The 18,738-nt window shown below is 40.9% G+C and overlaps 1 protein-coding gene across 4 annotated transcripts in view; it reads left to right on the top strand.

The window, feature by feature from the left end:
• The first annotated feature begins 1,536 nt into the window (after nucleotides 1-1,536).
• The window catches only part of gask1a (golgi associated kinase 1A), a 78,606-nt gene continuing 61,404 nt past the window's right edge, over nucleotides 1,537-18,738 (top strand). For all 4 annotated transcript variants that reach the window (XM_085290602.1, XM_085290603.1, XM_085290601.1 and 1 more), the window contains exon 1: nucleotides 1,537-1,829. In XM_085290602.1, the coding sequence (XP_085146728.1) occupies nucleotides 1,802-1,829 (28 nt within the window). In that variant the 5' untranslated portion in view covers nucleotides 1,537-1,801. The remainder of the gene's footprint in view (nucleotides 1,830-18,738) is intronic.

Genomic DNA, 18,738 nt, shown 5'->3' with positions numbered 1-18,738 from the left:
AGTCACCGCACCTAGTGCTCCGATTACCACGGGGACCACCGTTACCTTCACCCTCCACATCCTCTCGAGCTCTTCTCTGAGCCCTTGGTATTTCTCCAGCTTCTCGTGTTCCTTCTTCCTGATATTGCTGTCATTCGGAACCGCTACATCGATCACTACGGCCGTCTTCTTCTGTTTGTCTACCACCACTATGTCCGGTTGGTTAGCCACCACCATTTTGTCCGTCTGTATCTGGAAGTCCCACAGGATCTTAGCTTGGTCATTCTCCACCACCCTTGGGGGCATCTCCCATTTTGACCTCGGGACTTCCAGGTTATACTCGGCACAGATGTTCCTGTACACTATGCCGGCCACTTGGTTATGGCGTTCCATGTATGCCTTGCCTGCTAGCATCTTGCACCCTGCTGTTATGTGCTGGATTGTCTCTGGGGCATCTTTACACAGCCTGCACCTGGGGTCTTGCCTGGTGTGATAGACCCCAGTGTGATATATATATATATATATATATATATATATATATATATATATATATATATATATATATATATGTATATATATATATATATATATATATATATATATATATATATATATATATATATATATTGTACTATTGTTGGTTTATAATGGAGCACTGGAACAAAAACATAATTTCCCCCAGGGATCAATAAAGTATTCTGATTCTGATTCTATATTTACTGCGTTACTGCTGGGTACATGTGTATGTGATGTGTGCACCAGCATACACAAAGACGGCAAACTGGTGGAAGGAGTATGATTATCTTGGCAATACACGTTTGGGAAACCCTGTATTCAGTATTCACATGGTCGATAATTTGCCACCTACTTAAAAAGTGTTGCAGGCAAGGAACATCTATCCATTAATTCATCAATACCTACAATCATGCATCCTCTTAACCATGTATCCAATTCAAGGGGGCTGAAGCCTATCAAAGGTGCTACTATAAGAGAGGCAGGGTACACCTTGAACAGTACCAGGAACATTAATTTGTGGCTCTGGTACTCTCTGCTACACAGGGATAGCAGTCTTGCTTTGTAATACAGACTTTAGATCTCACGAGCTGGCGTTGCGTTAGTGGCACACAAAGAGGATCACCAGCATGTAAGACTGTTCATAATTTTCATGTCTAGAGATTAAAATATTAATAATTTTAAAGAAAAACTATAGAAATGGTAAATGGAGTGGTATTTATATAGCGTTTTTTACTCTTTTACTCAACCCTATTGAGCCATAGCCGTTATCATGCTTGCTTTGTTTTGTAACAGTCAAGTTCCTGGTCACAGTTCTTGTTGCAGTTACAGGGGATTGTAGTCTGCCTTCTTCCTTTCTTGTTCCTATATCTGCCTTAAGCTGTCTGCCGGTTCGGAGACGCGTTGTTATGTTTTCAGGGAGAAATCATCTCAAATTTCACACTGAGCAGGCAGCCCCTCCTTAAACAGCACGGCTTTTACTTTGAAAAGTCATTTCCCAGACGCTCGCGTAGCAGCTGCGCGTTCCCCTGGGAGAGAGAACGGCGCTCGCGACACCCCGTAGACTCATTTTTTTGAACTTTGCAGATACAAAATTAAGGACCTGGTTATGTAACTTCTGGAAAATGACATATTAGAAGCAAACACAGTTTTTAGTTAGCAAAGCAAGCAGTTTTCAGACTAGAAATTTCGTTGTCCGACTGGCCCGTGGCCGTTGCAACTTCAGGACCACCGGCTGTCTCATGCTTGTGTGGAGATTCAGCAACCTCCAGTCAAAGGGGATGTCTGTGTGATAAATGAGATAAGGGTAATGCGCTCGACCAGCGACACGCACCATGGTGAGAGTCTTCTTTTGTCTTCCTGCAGTTTTCCCTTCAGCCTTGCAGTCTGAGACAAGACGGAACACTTTGAAAGTTTTCAGCCAAGTGCTGAGTAGGCAGATCCACGAGTCTGTTTCAGAGAGTGCATAGTACAGTCGACCACATATTTCATAGGTAAAATGAGTTTATAGCTAGTAGTGGAAAAAATATAGTTGTAGGTCCTAAATGTGGACTGTTTGTACATTGCAGAGCACCAGTCTCCATTGTAAAATGGAATCTTAGTGAGCAGAGCTCCCCACTCTATAAATAATAAGTATAAATAATAAGGACACTGCCATGTAAAAGTAGTGTAATGGAAGTGTGCATATTTAAAGACCACATACACAACAGACAGCTAAGCAGGTCCTCATGCATGTGTGTGATTACTGCTGTCGGCTGCTCCCTTCCTTTCTCAGCCCCAGTTGTTGTAATTCTGCCTTAAACACACTCTGCTGTGTGTTGGTTTCAGCTGCAGATGTTTTTTCTTTCATTTAATTGCCAGTTTATATTTTGTGCATGGTCTTGGTTCAGTGTGAAACCATCTAAAACTGCAGTTTTGCGCTGATAAAAAGGAATTTGGAAATGAGTACACACCAGCATATAGATAAATTATATGCACAACTGAAATTGTTACACTATGGTGTTTTAACTGAAATGCATCTGCGTTTTATTTATTTATTTTAAAACCGAAAACAAGGACATTGTTGGGTGACTCTTCAAGAGTGCTCTTTCTTCTGCTTTCTTTTGTGGTCTCTCTCTTCTGCTATGTTTTTCTCTCAGCACAAGCTGTTTTAAATTTCTGGGTGACTAATGGAGGAAACCTGGTGCAGATGGTGCTGTTGGCCTTGCACACGTGCATTTCTCATTGACCGTAAGTCATGACCACTGAGAAGTGCAGTCTCTTTGAATGCTCTTAACAAGGCAGCAATATTTGTGCAGCTACTTAGATAATTAGAGAGAATTCATGTATACAAATTAACTACTGAGGTAATAAACTGTGACTTTGCGTGACAGCTTACTTCTCAAACATAAAGTTTACAATGTCATTAGCTCCTTATTGATCTTGTCCCCACATTGGGGTTAATTTATCATCACTTACTACTGATGTGCTACTTTTTGGATGGATTCTGCCTTTGTGACGCAGCAGGTTTTCAATAAATTAAGAGAAGACTTCTCAGAACAGCTGGAAGCAACAACCTACCTTTAATCTTTTGTCAAAATGTATGTTGTAGTCATTAGAAGTGAGCCTAGTTTTTACAAACTTTCACATTTCTTTAATCTCAAGTTGTATTTTATAAAATTGTATTCTGTAAAAGATACTGTAGAGCAAAGCAAAAGACAGGGAATTCGCCATACATAAAAATGTATTTTAAAAATAAAAATAAACTTGTGGTGAGGAAATGTTTTTCATTTGATATTTATTACTAAAAATGTGAATAGATTTTACCTAACAGTAAAATGAATGCTACACATGTGCCATATACACATAAATAAAAAAAATAAAAAAATATGGGCAAAATTGTCAGGTATATTAAAATAGGTTTTAACAGAATAAAACACTTGTTTTCACTTCACGGTAAACTTCTAAAAGTATATTTATGTGAAAAAAAATGAATATATATAAAATACAATACTATACCCTTAAAAGTAAATACTGCCCAGAGAGTGAGCTGCCTTAATGGTGGTTTGTGCTTCTTGTACTTATGTTAGTTTGGTATGTTTGTTTTTGCCGTATCTCACAGCGGGTAAGAATCCTTAGATTCTTAGATCCAGCTCCTGTGTCAGTTTGGCCCACCTCTGGTAAAATTTTGATGGAAATCTATCAATAAGTTTTTGATTAAGCTTCTTAACAGACAGATAATCCAACCATATAACTGCCACAGCAAATGTAACCTTTGAAAGGAAAAAAGATGCACACAGCCTGAAACTCTCTGAGACGAGATATACAAGACCAGAAAACACAGTGTAACCTGATATATTTTGATACAAAATTTGAAAAGAGCTTGGTTGGCATTTACATACTTGTTTTTCTATCATCTGATTGGCAGTCATCCTTCTTTCAAGGAGTCCCTATAGTTTCACATTTCAAATTGGTTCCATGTGCAGAGCAGGCGCCTGGGTTTAAATTGCCACATGGAAACCACAAACCTCTTCTCTTCTCTTCTCTTCTCTTCTTCCTGCACTGCATGCTGGGAGTGTGAGTGAATGGGTGTGTGAAGGTGTTTGGTGAGTGCGTGGAGCTGCTGAGTGAGTTTGGGACATTTGGACTGTTTTTTTCCAGAAAACTTTGGGCTTTATGGGTGGTTAACAGGTAAGGCACGTTTATTTCATTGTGTTGTGTGAAGTGAAGAATTTTAGTTAATTGGCCAGTTTTACCTTGAGTCATGGCGTCCCTCCCTAGTGAGGGTTCGCCTCCCCTGTCTGTTAGACATGGGGCCAGGGTGGTGGCACCCCAACAGTACACCGTGGAGCAGGTTTTGCTAGCTGTTGGTGAACAGGTGGGCCATGAGAACATAACTTATGGCTCTTGGATGAACAAGGCTGTGGTTGCCTTTCTCCGTGAGGAGCGCTTGGTTCACCTGTTAGTTGAAAGGGGGATCATTTTGGATGATTTGTTTGTGGCTGTTTCGCCACTGTTTGTGCCATCTATGCAGGTCACCGTGTCCGGTGTCCCGCCATTCATCCCAAATGAACTGCTTGAAAAGGAACTGACCCGCTTTGGAAAGTTTGCTAGTGGGTTCAGGGTTGTTCGCCTTGGCTGCAAAGATGCCAGACTGCAGCACGTTCAGTCTCTACGAAGGCAGGCCTTCATGTATCTAAACGATCCTTCACAGACACTGGAAGTGTCGTTTAAAGTGAGATATGAAAACAGCTTATATACTGTTTATGCAAGTGCACGTAGCATGAAGTGCTTTGAGTGTGGTGATGTTGGCCAGAAATGCTCTTCCTGGTGCCACTGGAAACAAAGGAAAACTGAGGTGGGGAAAACGCAGATTAAGCTTTTTTGTCAACAATACACGTCACATGCAACGGCCACTGTTAAAGACTGCTTTGAGGACTTAGAACGAGAGCTCAAGATGCTAGAGGATAAGATTATAAGTGGGACAGATGATACAAATAGTACCTGGGACAGTAGGAGGAAGGCTTTAGGCAAGTTTCTCCACTAAAGAGCAAAAGGTGCTCTTATAAGAACTCGGATTTCTACTATTAAAGAAATAGATACCCCAACCAGATTTTTCTTCAAGCTGGAGAAAAGGATTCGTGAGTCACACCAAATGATGCACTTAAGGCTTCCAAATGGGAAGGTAACATCTGACCCAGCAGAAATGAGGAAGCTTGCTATTTACTTTTATGCCAGCTTCTTTAGTGCTGAAATGTGTGACCCTGACTGTGTGACGAAGATGCTGGAGGCGCTGCCACGGCTGGATGTGGCTGAATCGGCTGTGTTGGAGTCTGCTATCTCTTTTGATGAGATGTCTTCAGCGGTTCAACAACTCAACTGTGGTCGGTCATCAGGAGTTGATGGTCTTCCTGCGGCATTTTATCAGAAATTCTGGTCGCTGCTAGGAGAGGACATACGTGAGGTTTTAACATACTGTATGACCACTGGGATCTTGCCAGCAAGTTGCACAAGGGCAGTTTTGACTTTACTGCCAAAGAAAGGGGACCTGGGCCTGCTTAAAAATTGGAGACCAGTTTCTTTGCTTTGTACGGACTATAAGATTATTGCAAAATGTCTTTCCAATAGGTTGAAGACCTGTATCGACATGATTGTAGATGTGGATGAAGCATACTGTGTCCTTGAAAGGACTATAATGCACAACTTGTTTTTAATTCGAGACATTATTGATCTGGCCAAGCTCAGAGACTTGGATGTGGGGTTTTTATCTCTGGATCAAGAAAAAGCTTTTGATAGAGTTGATCACCGCTATCTGTTAAAAACTTTAGAAGCTTTTGGGTTTGGAAACATTTTCATTTCATGGATCAAACTGTTGTACTCAAATGCTGCTGTCATGTTAAAGGTGGGGGGAGGGTTAAGTCGGCCTGTTCCAGTTCAGAGAGGCATCAGGCAGGGGTGCCCCCTTTCTGGTATGTTGTATACGCTGGCCTTTGAACCTCTTTTGCACCATCTTAGACAGGGACTCTCAGGTTTGACCTTTGAAGAAGCAGGAAGCACAGTAAAATTTATATGAGCGAGATTTCTTTTGGGGAGGGCTTCACTGGACCAGGTCTGCTGTGCTGTCTCTACCTGTGTCGGGTGGGTGGGTGTGGGGGGGGGGGGGTCAGGGTTTGATTGACCTTCGCAGCTGCATCACAGCGTTCCGTCTTCAGACAGCATAGCAGTATCTTTATCGAAAGCAATAACCACTCTGGTTCAAGACTGCATCTATGCTGCTTCACTGAATAAAGGACCTTGCATATGACAAGCACCTGTTTCTTATTGACGTAACTGGCATAGACCTTTCGCAGACCTCTGTTTTTTACCAGTCTGTTTTGACTGCTTGGAAGACTGTTTTTAAAGTACAGAGAGACTGTTCTCAATTTTATGGTGATGTTGGTGAAGAGCCTCTTTTTTTTTTTTTTTTACAATCCCCTGATGCCAAGTAGGATGATCAGCACTACTAGTGTGCAGAGGTTCCTCGTAAATGCTGGTCTAACTAAGCTGGCGGGCCTCAGGATGGCAGGGCAGTGGAAAACGGCTGCCAAGCTGGCTCAGGAGACTGGAATCAGATCTCTGCGCTTTCTGGACAAGCTGGTGGAAGAAGTCATGGGTGGTCTTCCTGGACTTGTAAGGGCTGCGCTGGGGACTCTGCAGGTGGTCAACCGAGTTCAGCTGACTTTCTGTCGTTGCCTGTTTGTGCCGCAGTTGGGGAGCAGGATGAGGAGGGAGGCTCTCTACTTTCCTTTCGAACACCTGTTCTGGGTGACCTGTCAAAGATTTCACAGAAGGCTATATATGAGGTGGCTGTAAAGCTGCTGAACAGATTGTTGGCTGGTGTTCTGGAGTCGAGGTGGTCAGGTGTGTTGGCTCTGGGGTCATCTCCAAGGGGCAGCTGGAGGTCCCTGTACAAACCTCCCATAGAGAAACACAGTCCGGATCTCCAGTGGAGAATAGTGCATGGAGCCATGGCTGCGAACAGGCATGTGGCACATATGGATCCACGAACAGGGAACCACTGTCTTTTCTAACTGAGGAAACACTGCAGCACCTGTGGCTTGGCTGTCCCAGGCTAGCTGGCCTTTTTTCATTGCTGCGGCAGTGGCTTGCTGGCCTTAGGAGTGTTTTAGAGGAGGGTCTCTTTATCCTGGGTCCAAGGTACTCTGCACTGCAGCGTAGGAAGGTTTGCTTGATTATTTTTTAATAGGTCAGGCTAAGATGAGTATATGGCTCACAAGGAGGAACAAAATGAAGGGAACAGGATCTGTTAATTTAGGAATTATGTTTAAAGGGTTAGTAGGTGCACGTTTGAAAGTAGAGTTTGTTTATTACAAGATGGTGTCCAACATTGAAGAGTTTGTCTCTATTTGGGGTATTAATGGAGTTTTGTGTAAAATAACCGATGATAATTTAGTTCTGAATATTTGAAAAAAACAGAATGGAGTGTCTTCTGTTTTTGTTTTCATTTTTGTGTTTATTGTATTTGGGTGGGGTTGATGGTTGTTCATATGTTGATTTGGCATTCATTTTCAGTTATGGTTGTAAGTTGAAGAATTGATATAACTGATAATATAATAAAGGTGTGTTAAAGGTCTTCTCTTCTCTTCTCTTCTCTTCTCGTAATGTAAATTATATAACTAGGTTTTTGCAGCAGATTGGATTCAGTGAAGGTGACAGACCTACCTAAATACAGACAGAACAACAACGCAGCCCTCTGCAGTGTTCTCAGCTGTGTGTTACTCCATGTCTGCATCTGTGTGAGAGACAGAAAGAAAAGCAGGTAGACACGCCTTTGCTGATTGCAGTGTATCAGTGGAGTGCATCCCTACTAAATATACTGTAACAGAAGTGTGGTTAAAGCACCAGTTATAATTTTGTCATGCACGCTACAACCATTTCAAAGTTAGACAGCACTGTAACTCAGAGATTTACACTTGCACCAAATTACCCATTACTATTCTACAATTACTGTACTGTCACTGGACCTGGAACTTAATTTTATGGAGAACCATATTCCTAAATGGCTGCTACACCAAACACACATATACACTGATAAGGCATAACACCCTGACCAATGACAGGTGAAGTAAATAATGATTATCTCTTCGTTGGGGCACCTGTTAGTGGGTGGGATATATTAGGGAGGAAGTGAACATTTTGACATCAAAGTTGATGTATTAGAAACTGGAGAAATGGGCAAGCAAGGGCCAAATTGTGATGATCTTCAACACTGCAGCTCTCGTGGAGAGTTTGTGGAGAGAGGTCAGTGGTCCATAGAAGGAACAGTGGTTACCTCATTGGAGGCCAAGGATCATTGATGCACAGCGGGAGTGAAGGCGGGTCCATGTATTCTGATCCAGTACACAAGCCACAAACGTTTTAGCTTTACCTAACAGTAAACATACCTGAATTAATTTTAGTAAATAAAGTAATTAGCAGTGTAATGACAAACTCAGGATTCAGACCATAATTAATGATTCTCCATGTGGGAGTATACTGACCCTAATTACAAACATGAACTACTCTCACACTTGCTCACATTTATTATTCACATTGGTTTCTCTGTTGGAGTATATATGACCCAGAAAATCTCAGTGTATGTCCCCTGTAAATGTGCAAATGGCTAGAGGGCAACCAAACAAAAGGTTAATGAGGAGACTTGGATTCTTCTCTTGCACTAAGCATCCTCCTACTGTGTTGCATGTCAGGTGGAACAAACAGATGGAACAATGGAGTTGCGTAGCACTGCCAGCACTTCCTGCCATTTCTGTGCAGATACACTGTTTGTGATGAAAGGAGAGGGACATGAGAATATTTTTCCACTTCCAGCAGCTGGATATACTAGCATGGGAGCAGCAAATAATAGTTAACCTTGTTTGCCTACAGTGATGAATAATTTAGCCTAGCATAATTAGTGAGTATTGGATCAGTGGATGGATCAGTTAATCAAATGCTGTTTAAAAAGTTTATTTCTTCTATACTTTACACTTTATAGTTCTAACTCTTTTGAGCTCCTTTAAGGTGCTAATAAGTACTGTTAGTATTAGACAACTGAATGATAGTAAGATGTCTAGAAAGTGCACATACATAAAAATTTAAAAAAATTCCCCGCTCGCCCCTGCGGGCATCTATCCCTCAAGCTTGGGTCCTCTACAAGAGGCCTGGGAGCTTGAGGGTCCTGTGCAGTAACTTGGCTGTTCCTAGGACTGCGCTCTTCTGGACATAGATCTCTGATGTTGTTCCCGGGACCTCCTAGAGCCATTCGCCTAGCTTGGGAGTCACTGCACCTAGTGTTCCAATTACCACTGGGACCACTGGGACCTTCACCCAGTTACTGTTCATTGGAACTCTCTGTTTGAGGTCTAAAGAGATGTCAGTAGAAGTGAGGGAAGCCATTGTTGGACTGAAAAAACTAAATAAGATGTAAATAAATAATAAGAGGGACACGAAAACCTTTAGAAGTAGTAAATCAACAATATTGCACATTTTTAAAAAGCAGAAATGCACTGGCCAGCCGTTTGGTATGAAAAACACATCAGACAGCTCATAGTGCAAAAGCAACCCTAGAGTTTCTCAAACTGGGATATTATTCAATGGCTAAATCACTCAAGTGATCTCAATCCACTACAGCATGCTTTTAGTTACTGATGACAAAACTAAAGGGAGAGACATACAAACAATCTGCAAATGAAGGTGGCTGCAGCAAAAGCCAAGGAGAGCATTCCAAGGGAGGAAACGGCATGTGGTCATATCCATGGTTTCTAGACTTCAGGCAGCACACTGACTGCAAACAAGTTTCCTTCAAATCTTTATATTTTAAATTATGTTAGTTTGTTAGAGCCTCTGAAAATGTGTCTCTGTAAAAACTGTAATTCCTAAATAGTCACAGTTAATACAGTACTTTGAATTAAAGATGAAAGTCTACACTTCAGTGACGTCTTGATTGTTTTATTTATATATACCCACTGTAATGGTGCACAGAGACAAAATTAGAAAAAATTATGGACTTGACTGTATCTCTCCTCCACACTCCACCATGCCCTCTCCACAGTGTTTCACCAACAAACACACACTTACATTGAGTTTTAAAACTGAAAAAGCAGACAGAAATATCACCTTCAGTTTTTTCATTGCAGTGGTGATGGATCAGTGTAGCAGTGTAGAGGGCAGGAGTGCAAGCTTTAACTTTGTGTTTTGGGCACTGGTGTGTGCCCACACATCTGTGTTGCAAGTGCTGGTTATAAACCGGGATGCCTACATGAAACTAAGCCAGTAGGATTAAATCCAACATAAATAAATAGGCCAGCCCATCGCTGCTGTTCTCATAGTTAGTATTGCATTTTTAATTTCTCTTTGCTATTTGGGCTGATTGGGACATGATGAATGTAAAAACAAAGAATTACCAGATTTTTTATTTATTTATTTTTTTACCTGATTTTTGTTTCCACATATGAGGACATTCGCTTTAAATTTCGATAGAACAGTGGCAGGATAATGTCCTCATAAGTGGATATCAGGTACTTGTAGAGCACAATTTAGTATTTTGGTCTAGACAACCCGAAATGTGATATCCACACATGTGGACGCCAGGTCCTAGAAGGTTAAAGCAGCATTATAACCCTGCATCAGTTGAATGCAACATTAAATTGGCCCTCACCCTGTCTGTCAAGCAGCCTTTCTGATAGAAAACCCTAATTATGGCTGTAGACTAGTTTGACTTATTTGCACCATGTTGAAGAAAGTGAGCAGCAGTGATGATGATGTAATCTCATGCAGTCTTACTAACTCTTGCATTTGTGTGCTTGCATAGATGATATGAGTTTCTGCAGTATATTGGTTTTGGTTGCTTTGGCTTTGCAGCGTAATGAAACTGGACAGGAAACAGAAGAAAGTGCAGTGAAAGTGACTTCAGAGGCGCCTTGCCTCCCACTCAATCTGTCGCGAGTACAACTCCAAGAGGGACGCTGTCCACACAGCCATCTGCTCTTCGTGTTTGTGTGGAGGTGGCTGGTGTATCGCTCAAAACTCATAATGATATGCATTGTGACTTGTTGGGTAAACCAAGTAGTGGGTGGTGAAAGGGAAAGACAGGCTGATGTAAGGAGATGGTAGAGAGTGGGGTGTTAGGAAGTAGTGACAGATGAAAAGCTATAATAGTTGTAGAAGTCGATAGAGTTTATAACCTCTGTTTATGGTGGATGTGTTATATTAGGCCAGTGCTAATAACCATTTGGTCTATGATACCTGATGGATTTGCATCAGCTGTGCTTCTGTCTCGTCACAGAACAAGGAGAGAGAATGCCACTCATTTTCTTTCTTGCTCTAATTTTCTACAGTTTATTGTAAAAATGAAACACTTGGCTGGGATGTCTAGCCATTAAAACGGACACCTGCGAGGGTCTTTGTTAAATATCTTTAAAGTCTTTAAAGACTTAAAGATTAACACGAAGAAATTAACAGAAATTGCAAATAACAGAAAGAGATACAACGGAGGAAATATCTATATGTAGTCATTATCTTAAGTAATTTGGCAAATGTGGCTTGCACGTAGTCTGGCCTGTGGTTGCCAATGTTTGTTCGTCCGTCTGTCAGCCAGTCCGTTTGTGACGCCCACGTCTTCCATCTGGGCATCTATCGATCAAACAGAGCAGTTTTTCCTGACACAATTTGCCACATTGCAGACTTTCCACCAGAAAATTGCCCAGCGGAGGTGGTGATTGGTGAGCAGCTGGTGTCAGTGTCAGGTCACATATATATTTGTAAATAAGAAGTATGTAATGCTGCTGGCCAGACAGCTATTAAAATCTTTCAGCCACACATACACTTCTCCAAGGACAAACTCACAAGGTTTCAGAGATTTATGCAACATAATGGTTTATATAATGAGCTGCTGCCAGTTTAGCAAATTAAAAGCACAAGGCTGTAAAGGTAAAGACAATTCTATACTTTCTGAAGCCTGTGAAAATCTCCTCTTTACAGAACTGTGGATGCATCCTAAACAGGCAGGGATGACTATTACAGCTGCATTTCTAGTGAAATGAGTACACACACACACACACACACACACACACACACAAACTGGCCTTTTAATGCCTTTTAGCTTGGCTGTTTTACCAAAGCTGTCGATGAGGATTACTTGAGATTGGATTAATTTTGAATCCAGTCTCAAGTGGCAAACCCAAGAACTGCACTTCCACATCCACTTTTCTTATCAGCCGTGGGGATTGCTGCTTGGTATTAGGACTGTGCCATCATTGGTATGAAGTTTTATGTCATATGAAAGTGTTTTATCACAGTATCATTGCTATAGCAAGGCAGTTTATGTTCCCTAGTGCAAATAACAAGACGAGCTCAGGCATCTCTGAGACCAAGAGCGGCATTTCAGTTTCCGATAGGGCCTAAAAAAGGATCTACTTCAACAAATTACAACATGTGCAAGAAAAATGTTTCTGTTAACGGTGCAGAGAACAACATGTTTCATCTCTGCTTGGTTTTAACACACATGGCAATTCAGGGAAATATGCATGGAGAACCCATTGGGATTGAAATGCACATTTAGGTATCTTCGCATGTGATCTGGGACAGGTACGTTTTTGTAAATCCTAACTAATCTAAAAACTGACATCAAATGTAATTGCATTTGATGTGTCCGTTAAAAAAAGCAAAGACCCAAGGATACTTGATACTGGAGTATCAAGATAATGTATTCAGCCTTAGTAGTGACATTACTTTTTTATAATTTGTGTTTAATATAAGTATATATGACCTTTGAATAATTCAATTATGAATACTCCTTATTTATCTTATAGTGGTACTTTTTGCAGCCCACAGGGGATGCATTATCTGAATCAAAGCGGTTTTCACAGCCAGACCTGTGTATTTGAGACAGCCCATTTAGGGATCGACAACACACAGAGCCAGGAGTAGAAAAAGAGCTTCAAAGCAAAGTTTTTAAGCTCTTGAGATACTGGGTGCATCTACACATATTTGGAACCTTTGGTCATGTTTAATATTAGAATCTCCCTTTATGACAGCATACAGTGCTATGAAAAAGTATTTTCCTCCCTCCTGATTTCTTACTATATTTTTGTCAAGCTTGGAAATCATAAAACCGATTCGTCAAAAAATGTTTTAGTATGACTTTGATAAGCTACGAAGCCGCACTGCTTGATAGATTGCATTAAGGCTACCGTAGGCGGGAGCCTCGTGGAGGAATCTGGGTCCAAAATTCCGTCCGCTTCAGGTCCCAAAGTCAAACGAACACTGCGGCATTACTGAGAGTTAAAAACTGTCTACATTCTTTTATCTTTAATAAAATGATCAGTGTTGCTGCTTTACCAGGTGTAACAATTAAGTTTAACATCCATGAAAACAGAATTTATTAAATTTAACAGAGTTAAATGTTAGCAGGAAGTTAGCTCACTAGTTTCCACCTAAACATGACATACCACGTTCTGACTGAGAGATTTCTGAAAAAATTTAAATGTACAGCTCTGCTATCACTTCCAACACAAATGAAGACAGAAAACTAAACAGCAGTGACTTTTTTAGGGTTACTGAAGTTGGACCGGATATATATCGATGTGCTACGTGATCGCTAGCGACACAGCTATGTTAGCATAACATAAACACAGTGAAGGTGGAGGATGAATGCTAACTTTTTTACATTCGATAAAAGTTAGATTCATTCTCCACCTTCAATGCAAGAGTTCCCGATGGTTAGGGACAAATGCAATGGCAGGATGCTGTAAACAGACTAAACTTCAGTCAGGAGAACAACTGAGATAATTCATCCACAATACGAGGTTAGTCATTAATATACAGCAACAACACGGGAATAGAGCAGCTGCAAGAGAATTCAACATTAATGAATCAATGGTACGTAAGTGGAAAAACCAAGAAGAATGAGTTGAGTAAAGTTTGACTTATCTGACTGTTTTGTTTCACTTAATGAGCCTTATAATCCGGTGCACCTTATGTATGAAAACAGACCTTTTCATCGACAGTGCGCGTTATAATCCGGTGCGCCTCATGGTCCAAAAAATACGGTATACATTTTTTAAATAATGAGTTCATCTATTAAGGAATAAAGCTTTCTAGACAAACCTGATCCTTCACTAGTCACATTCAGTGGCTAATGAAAGTAAAGGGCTTTTTAATGACTCAAATACCTCAAAACTATACAGGGCTTAGGTTAATGTACTTACATTTCACAAGTACAAATAAGCAGCCAGGGATGGTTTCCATTTGTAACCAGTTGGTCTACTGAAGCATTAGATTAAATGCATGGTGACACTAAGAAATATAGAGGAAGTCATCTACCATCACTCAAGCTATGTGACCATGGCAGGGTTGCTGTGTTCAGTCAATTGAGACAACATTTTTGTCCTTTAAACAAGAATCACTATTTCTGCTTTAGTTTAATTTTGGCTTAAGTTGATGTAATTTGGCTGCAGCCCAAATGTAGTCTGTTTCTTGCGAGCCAGTAAATGATCCTGAAAAGTCAGCCTTCATTTTCTTCTTGCTACCACATCTTTCTGCAAAATTTGCTCTTATGCAGCCCCTTCCACTTAGGAGAATGGAATGTGCGTTGTGGAACAGACTCGACCACGTATGCACTCAGATCTCTTTGCAGCCATATGGAGGAAGGATTTTTGTGCCATAGAGTAATTACTTTCAGAGCTGTGATCTGATGTTTGGGCTTCATTCTACACACGGAGATGAAGAATATGAAGAAATGTATTCTTTATTCCTTTGCCAAAAGGGAGAAAAATCAGGTCTGTGCACTCACATAAAGCTTTTTAACAAAGTGAGATTGGTTTGGGATTCTGAACAAAAAGAGACGTTTTCTCAGTGCCTGTAGTATATATCTTATTAGGAGGTAGCGTTTAGAAAATGAGCAACTTTCAAAGGCAGATGGGGTTTTCTTGAAGCTTAAAAAAAACTTAAATTAATCAGCACATAAATCCCTAAAAGTCAGCACTCATTGAGTGTTTGCTTTTAACATGTCAGAAAAACTTGTGGTTTTAAGGAGTTGACTTGTCCTTATTGATTGTTATAATCAATGGGCAGGTTGCACAGTTGCTTCACTCTTTTGAAACTTGCATCTGTTCAACTTACTCATTTTATTAAACTGGACATGGCAGGAGTTAACCTCCTCATAATCAAGGCTTTCATTAAAATGAGAATAAATTGAAGTGATTGTTTCCTTTCTAACGCTAGCTCTGTTTCAACAAATACCCAGATGAGAACTTCTCAGAGCAGTGAAAGCAGAGCCAGCAGCAGCTTGTCTAGCATGCTGGTCTCCCATCAGTCTTCCGACAAAGACCAAAGGTTTAATGCGCATGTGTAGACAACCAGAAAAAAGTTACTGGTTTCTCGTTAATGAGACATAGACACAGACATGAGAACACCTACCCCATACACATTTCAGCTAATTTAGCAGCGCTAATTCTGCTTCCAGAGACAATAGCCAACTGTGGCCACAAGATGGCAATAATACAAGGGATATAAGTAAACAGACCAGGGGCCTATTTGATTCCTCTGTTGTTACTGAGCTGTTTGTCATTGTCTTGAATCTGGTTTCAGAGACCCTTTAAAGTAATCAGTTCTTTTGCGCTTTCTTTTATTTTTATTTTTCACTTGATGATTTTTTTCTTTTCAGTTGGTAGTGAGGGAGTGACAGATGCATCTAATGTCATAGCCCAGGGGATTCAGTGCACAGGCACCAAAAGATACGTTGTCAGCAGTTTTGAGAAATGGGCTGAGAACAGACTAAAACACTAGGACCCAGGGTTTCCTAGAAGACAGTTGCACTGTAAAGAGAGGATCAACTTTATTCACCTAATCAGAATCAGAATACTTTATTAATCCCTAAGGAAGTTATGTGGGTTACAGTTGCTCCAGTACAGTAACATTAACAGAAACAGACTGTACTATTTAACAATAAAATCTGTTACAGATTTAAGAAACTGCACAATATATACAAATCACTAAATAATAAATATCAAGGATTGACAGAGGTGATTATATATAAGTATCTAGAATATTGACAGCAACATTACTGAGTAGAAAAGAGTGTGTGCAAAAAGGGTGTAACTATTGCAGTGTTTACAGTGTATTAGATGGAGGAGTTATACAGGGAGATGGCCACAGGCAGGAATGATTTCCTGGTGCTTTTTGGTAATCTCAGTCTCTCACTGAACATGCTCCTGTGGCCAGAAAGTCATGGACTGGATGGAAGGTATTATCCAACATTGCCTTTATTTTGGACAACATCCGCCTCTCCGACACCACCTTAAGGGAGTCCAACTCCATCCCCACAACATTGCTGGCCTTGTAGATCAGTTTGAGTCTGTTGGTGTCTAGGGGCCTCAACCTGTTCCCCCAGCATGCAACAGCATAGAGAATAGCACGTGCCACAACAGACTCATAGAAAATCCTGAGCATTGTCTGACAGATGTTGATAGAATAGAGACGACTCTGGCCCTTCCGTTAAAGTGCAGTGGTGTTTTTAACCCAGTCCAGTTTATTGTCTATGTGTACTCCAAGGTTTTTATAGTCCTCCACAATGCCCACGTTGACCCCCTACATTAAAACACAGGTCAAGGTTTTCCTGGTCTTCCTAAAGTCCACAATCAGTTCCTTAGTCTTTGCCACGTTGAGCTGCAGATGATTCTGCTTGCACCACATGACAAAGGAGTCGACCACAGCCCTGACTCATCACCCCTGCTGATACATCTAACCACCACAGAGTCATCAGAAAACTTCTGAGGATGGCAGATCTCTGTGCGGTGGCTGAAGTCTGTGGTGTAGAGGGTGAAGAGGAAGGGGTGGAGGACGGTCTCTTGTGGTGCCCATGTATTGCTGATTACCTTGTCAGACACACAATGTGGAAGGCGCACATATTGTGGTCTTCCTGTCAGGTAATCAACAATCCAGGACACCAGAGAAGCATCCACCTGCATCGCTGTTAGCTTATCATCCTTATCACAGTTTCTCTTGTGTGTGGCATAGTAAGTAAAAGCCACTTTTTTGATTGAAGTATTAATATAATAATTTAATTGATCAAATAGTCTTGAGATGAGCTTTGTCTGTCGTTTAGAGAAAATTAATATGTAAATAAAGAAAAGGCAGTGCAATTCTCTTCTATATTTAACAGTGATCCTCATTTCACATCTTGAGGTGTACATGTTAAAGAAAACTATTGCTTTCTCTAACATCAAATTAAAAACATCACTGTTGTTTTCAGTGTGCACATATGGAACAAGGCATGACATCTGGAACATTTTTAAACACAGGAATTTCAGTATTATAAATTATGAGCAATTTATATTAATCCCAGTTATGACGACAGGGCTGTTTCCAGGACAACCAGTACGTGGTCCGGCAGTGTACAGCTCAAAAGAATGACTGAATCGCTGTTCCTCACACACACAAACACAGCCTATGTGCACTTTAGAGGTATGCAAATTAAAGGATATGCAAAAACGTGCACGAGGCCACACACAGTCACACAGCACTTGGCCATCTGAAGGTCTTGTCAGGGAGAAGATTGCCAGATTGCCTGCTGTCACGCTCCACCTACTCAGCTGACACATAGTACGATGGCAGACAGGTCACCATGCAAAGAGACCACACAGTCACATCACAATGGATGACAGCAGGTTCCACACAAAGCAAACAGAGCACAAAAAGACATTTCTGGCGAATCAGGAAGTGCCGAGGATTGGTAATGAGAAAGGCAGGGCACCTATGAAGAGGATGAAGAGGGGAAAGGTGGTTGGTCCAGATGACATACATGTAGAGGTATGGAGATGTCTAGGAGAGAAAGCAGTGGACTTTTTAACCACATTGGTTTAACACAGTCTCTGAGAGTGAGAGGATGTCTGAGGAATGAAGAAGATGTGTACTTGAACCAATTTTCATGAACAAGGGTGATGTGCAGAGCTGTAGTAACTACAGAGGGATAAAGATGATGAGTCATACCATGAAGATATGGGAAGGAGTTGTTGAAGTGAGGCCAAGACTAGAGGTGTGAGCAGCTTCATGCCATGAAAGAGAACTCCAGATGAAATGTTTGCTTTGAGAGTGTTGATGGAGAAGTGTAGAGAATACAGAAAGAGTTTTGGATCCAGATACAGTCTAATCCAGACGGGCTCTAAAGAGGAAATGAGTATATCGCAGGGGCAGCTCAGAGTGAGTGGTTTGGCGAGGCGAGGCTGAGATGGTTTGGACATCTGCAGAGGAGGGAGCATGGATACATGTAAAGGATAACGGATATTGAAGATGGAGCTGCCAGGCAGGAGGAAAAGAGGAAGACAGTAGAGAATTCATGCATATAGTGAAGGAAAATATGTGGAGGGTTGTTGTGACGGGACAGGGTGAGGTGGAGGCAGATGATCTGCTGTGGCAGGCCTCATAGGGAGCTACTGGAAGAACACTAAGCGTTTGAAACAGGTTTTTAATGTTGTATTACTTATTTTTCAGTCATGTAATATAATGTGATTTATTGCTATGTTGAGAAATTAAAGCCATCTCCAGCTACAACATTTAAATGTTTTATGCATTAATTAATCGACATTTATGATTATTATATATTATAATATGTAAAACTAGAAGTGGGAATCACCAGAGACCCAGTGATACCATATTATCATGATAATTAACTCACAATATAGACATTAGTGTGATTTCAAACATTTAGTGATATGGTATTTGTGTTTTATT

This window comes from Mchenga conophoros, linkage group LG11, assembly GCF_057382185.1.
Source record: "Mchenga conophoros isolate Kocher_MC1m ecotype Shallow Benthic linkage group LG11, M_conophoros_male_GT1.1, whole genome shotgun sequence".
Classification (NCBI taxonomy): domain Eukaryota; kingdom Metazoa; phylum Chordata; class Actinopteri; order Cichliformes; family Cichlidae; genus Mchenga; species Mchenga conophoros.
The sequence above is the reverse complement of the archived record's forward strand: the minus strand, read 5'-3'. Positions and strand labels throughout refer to the sequence as shown.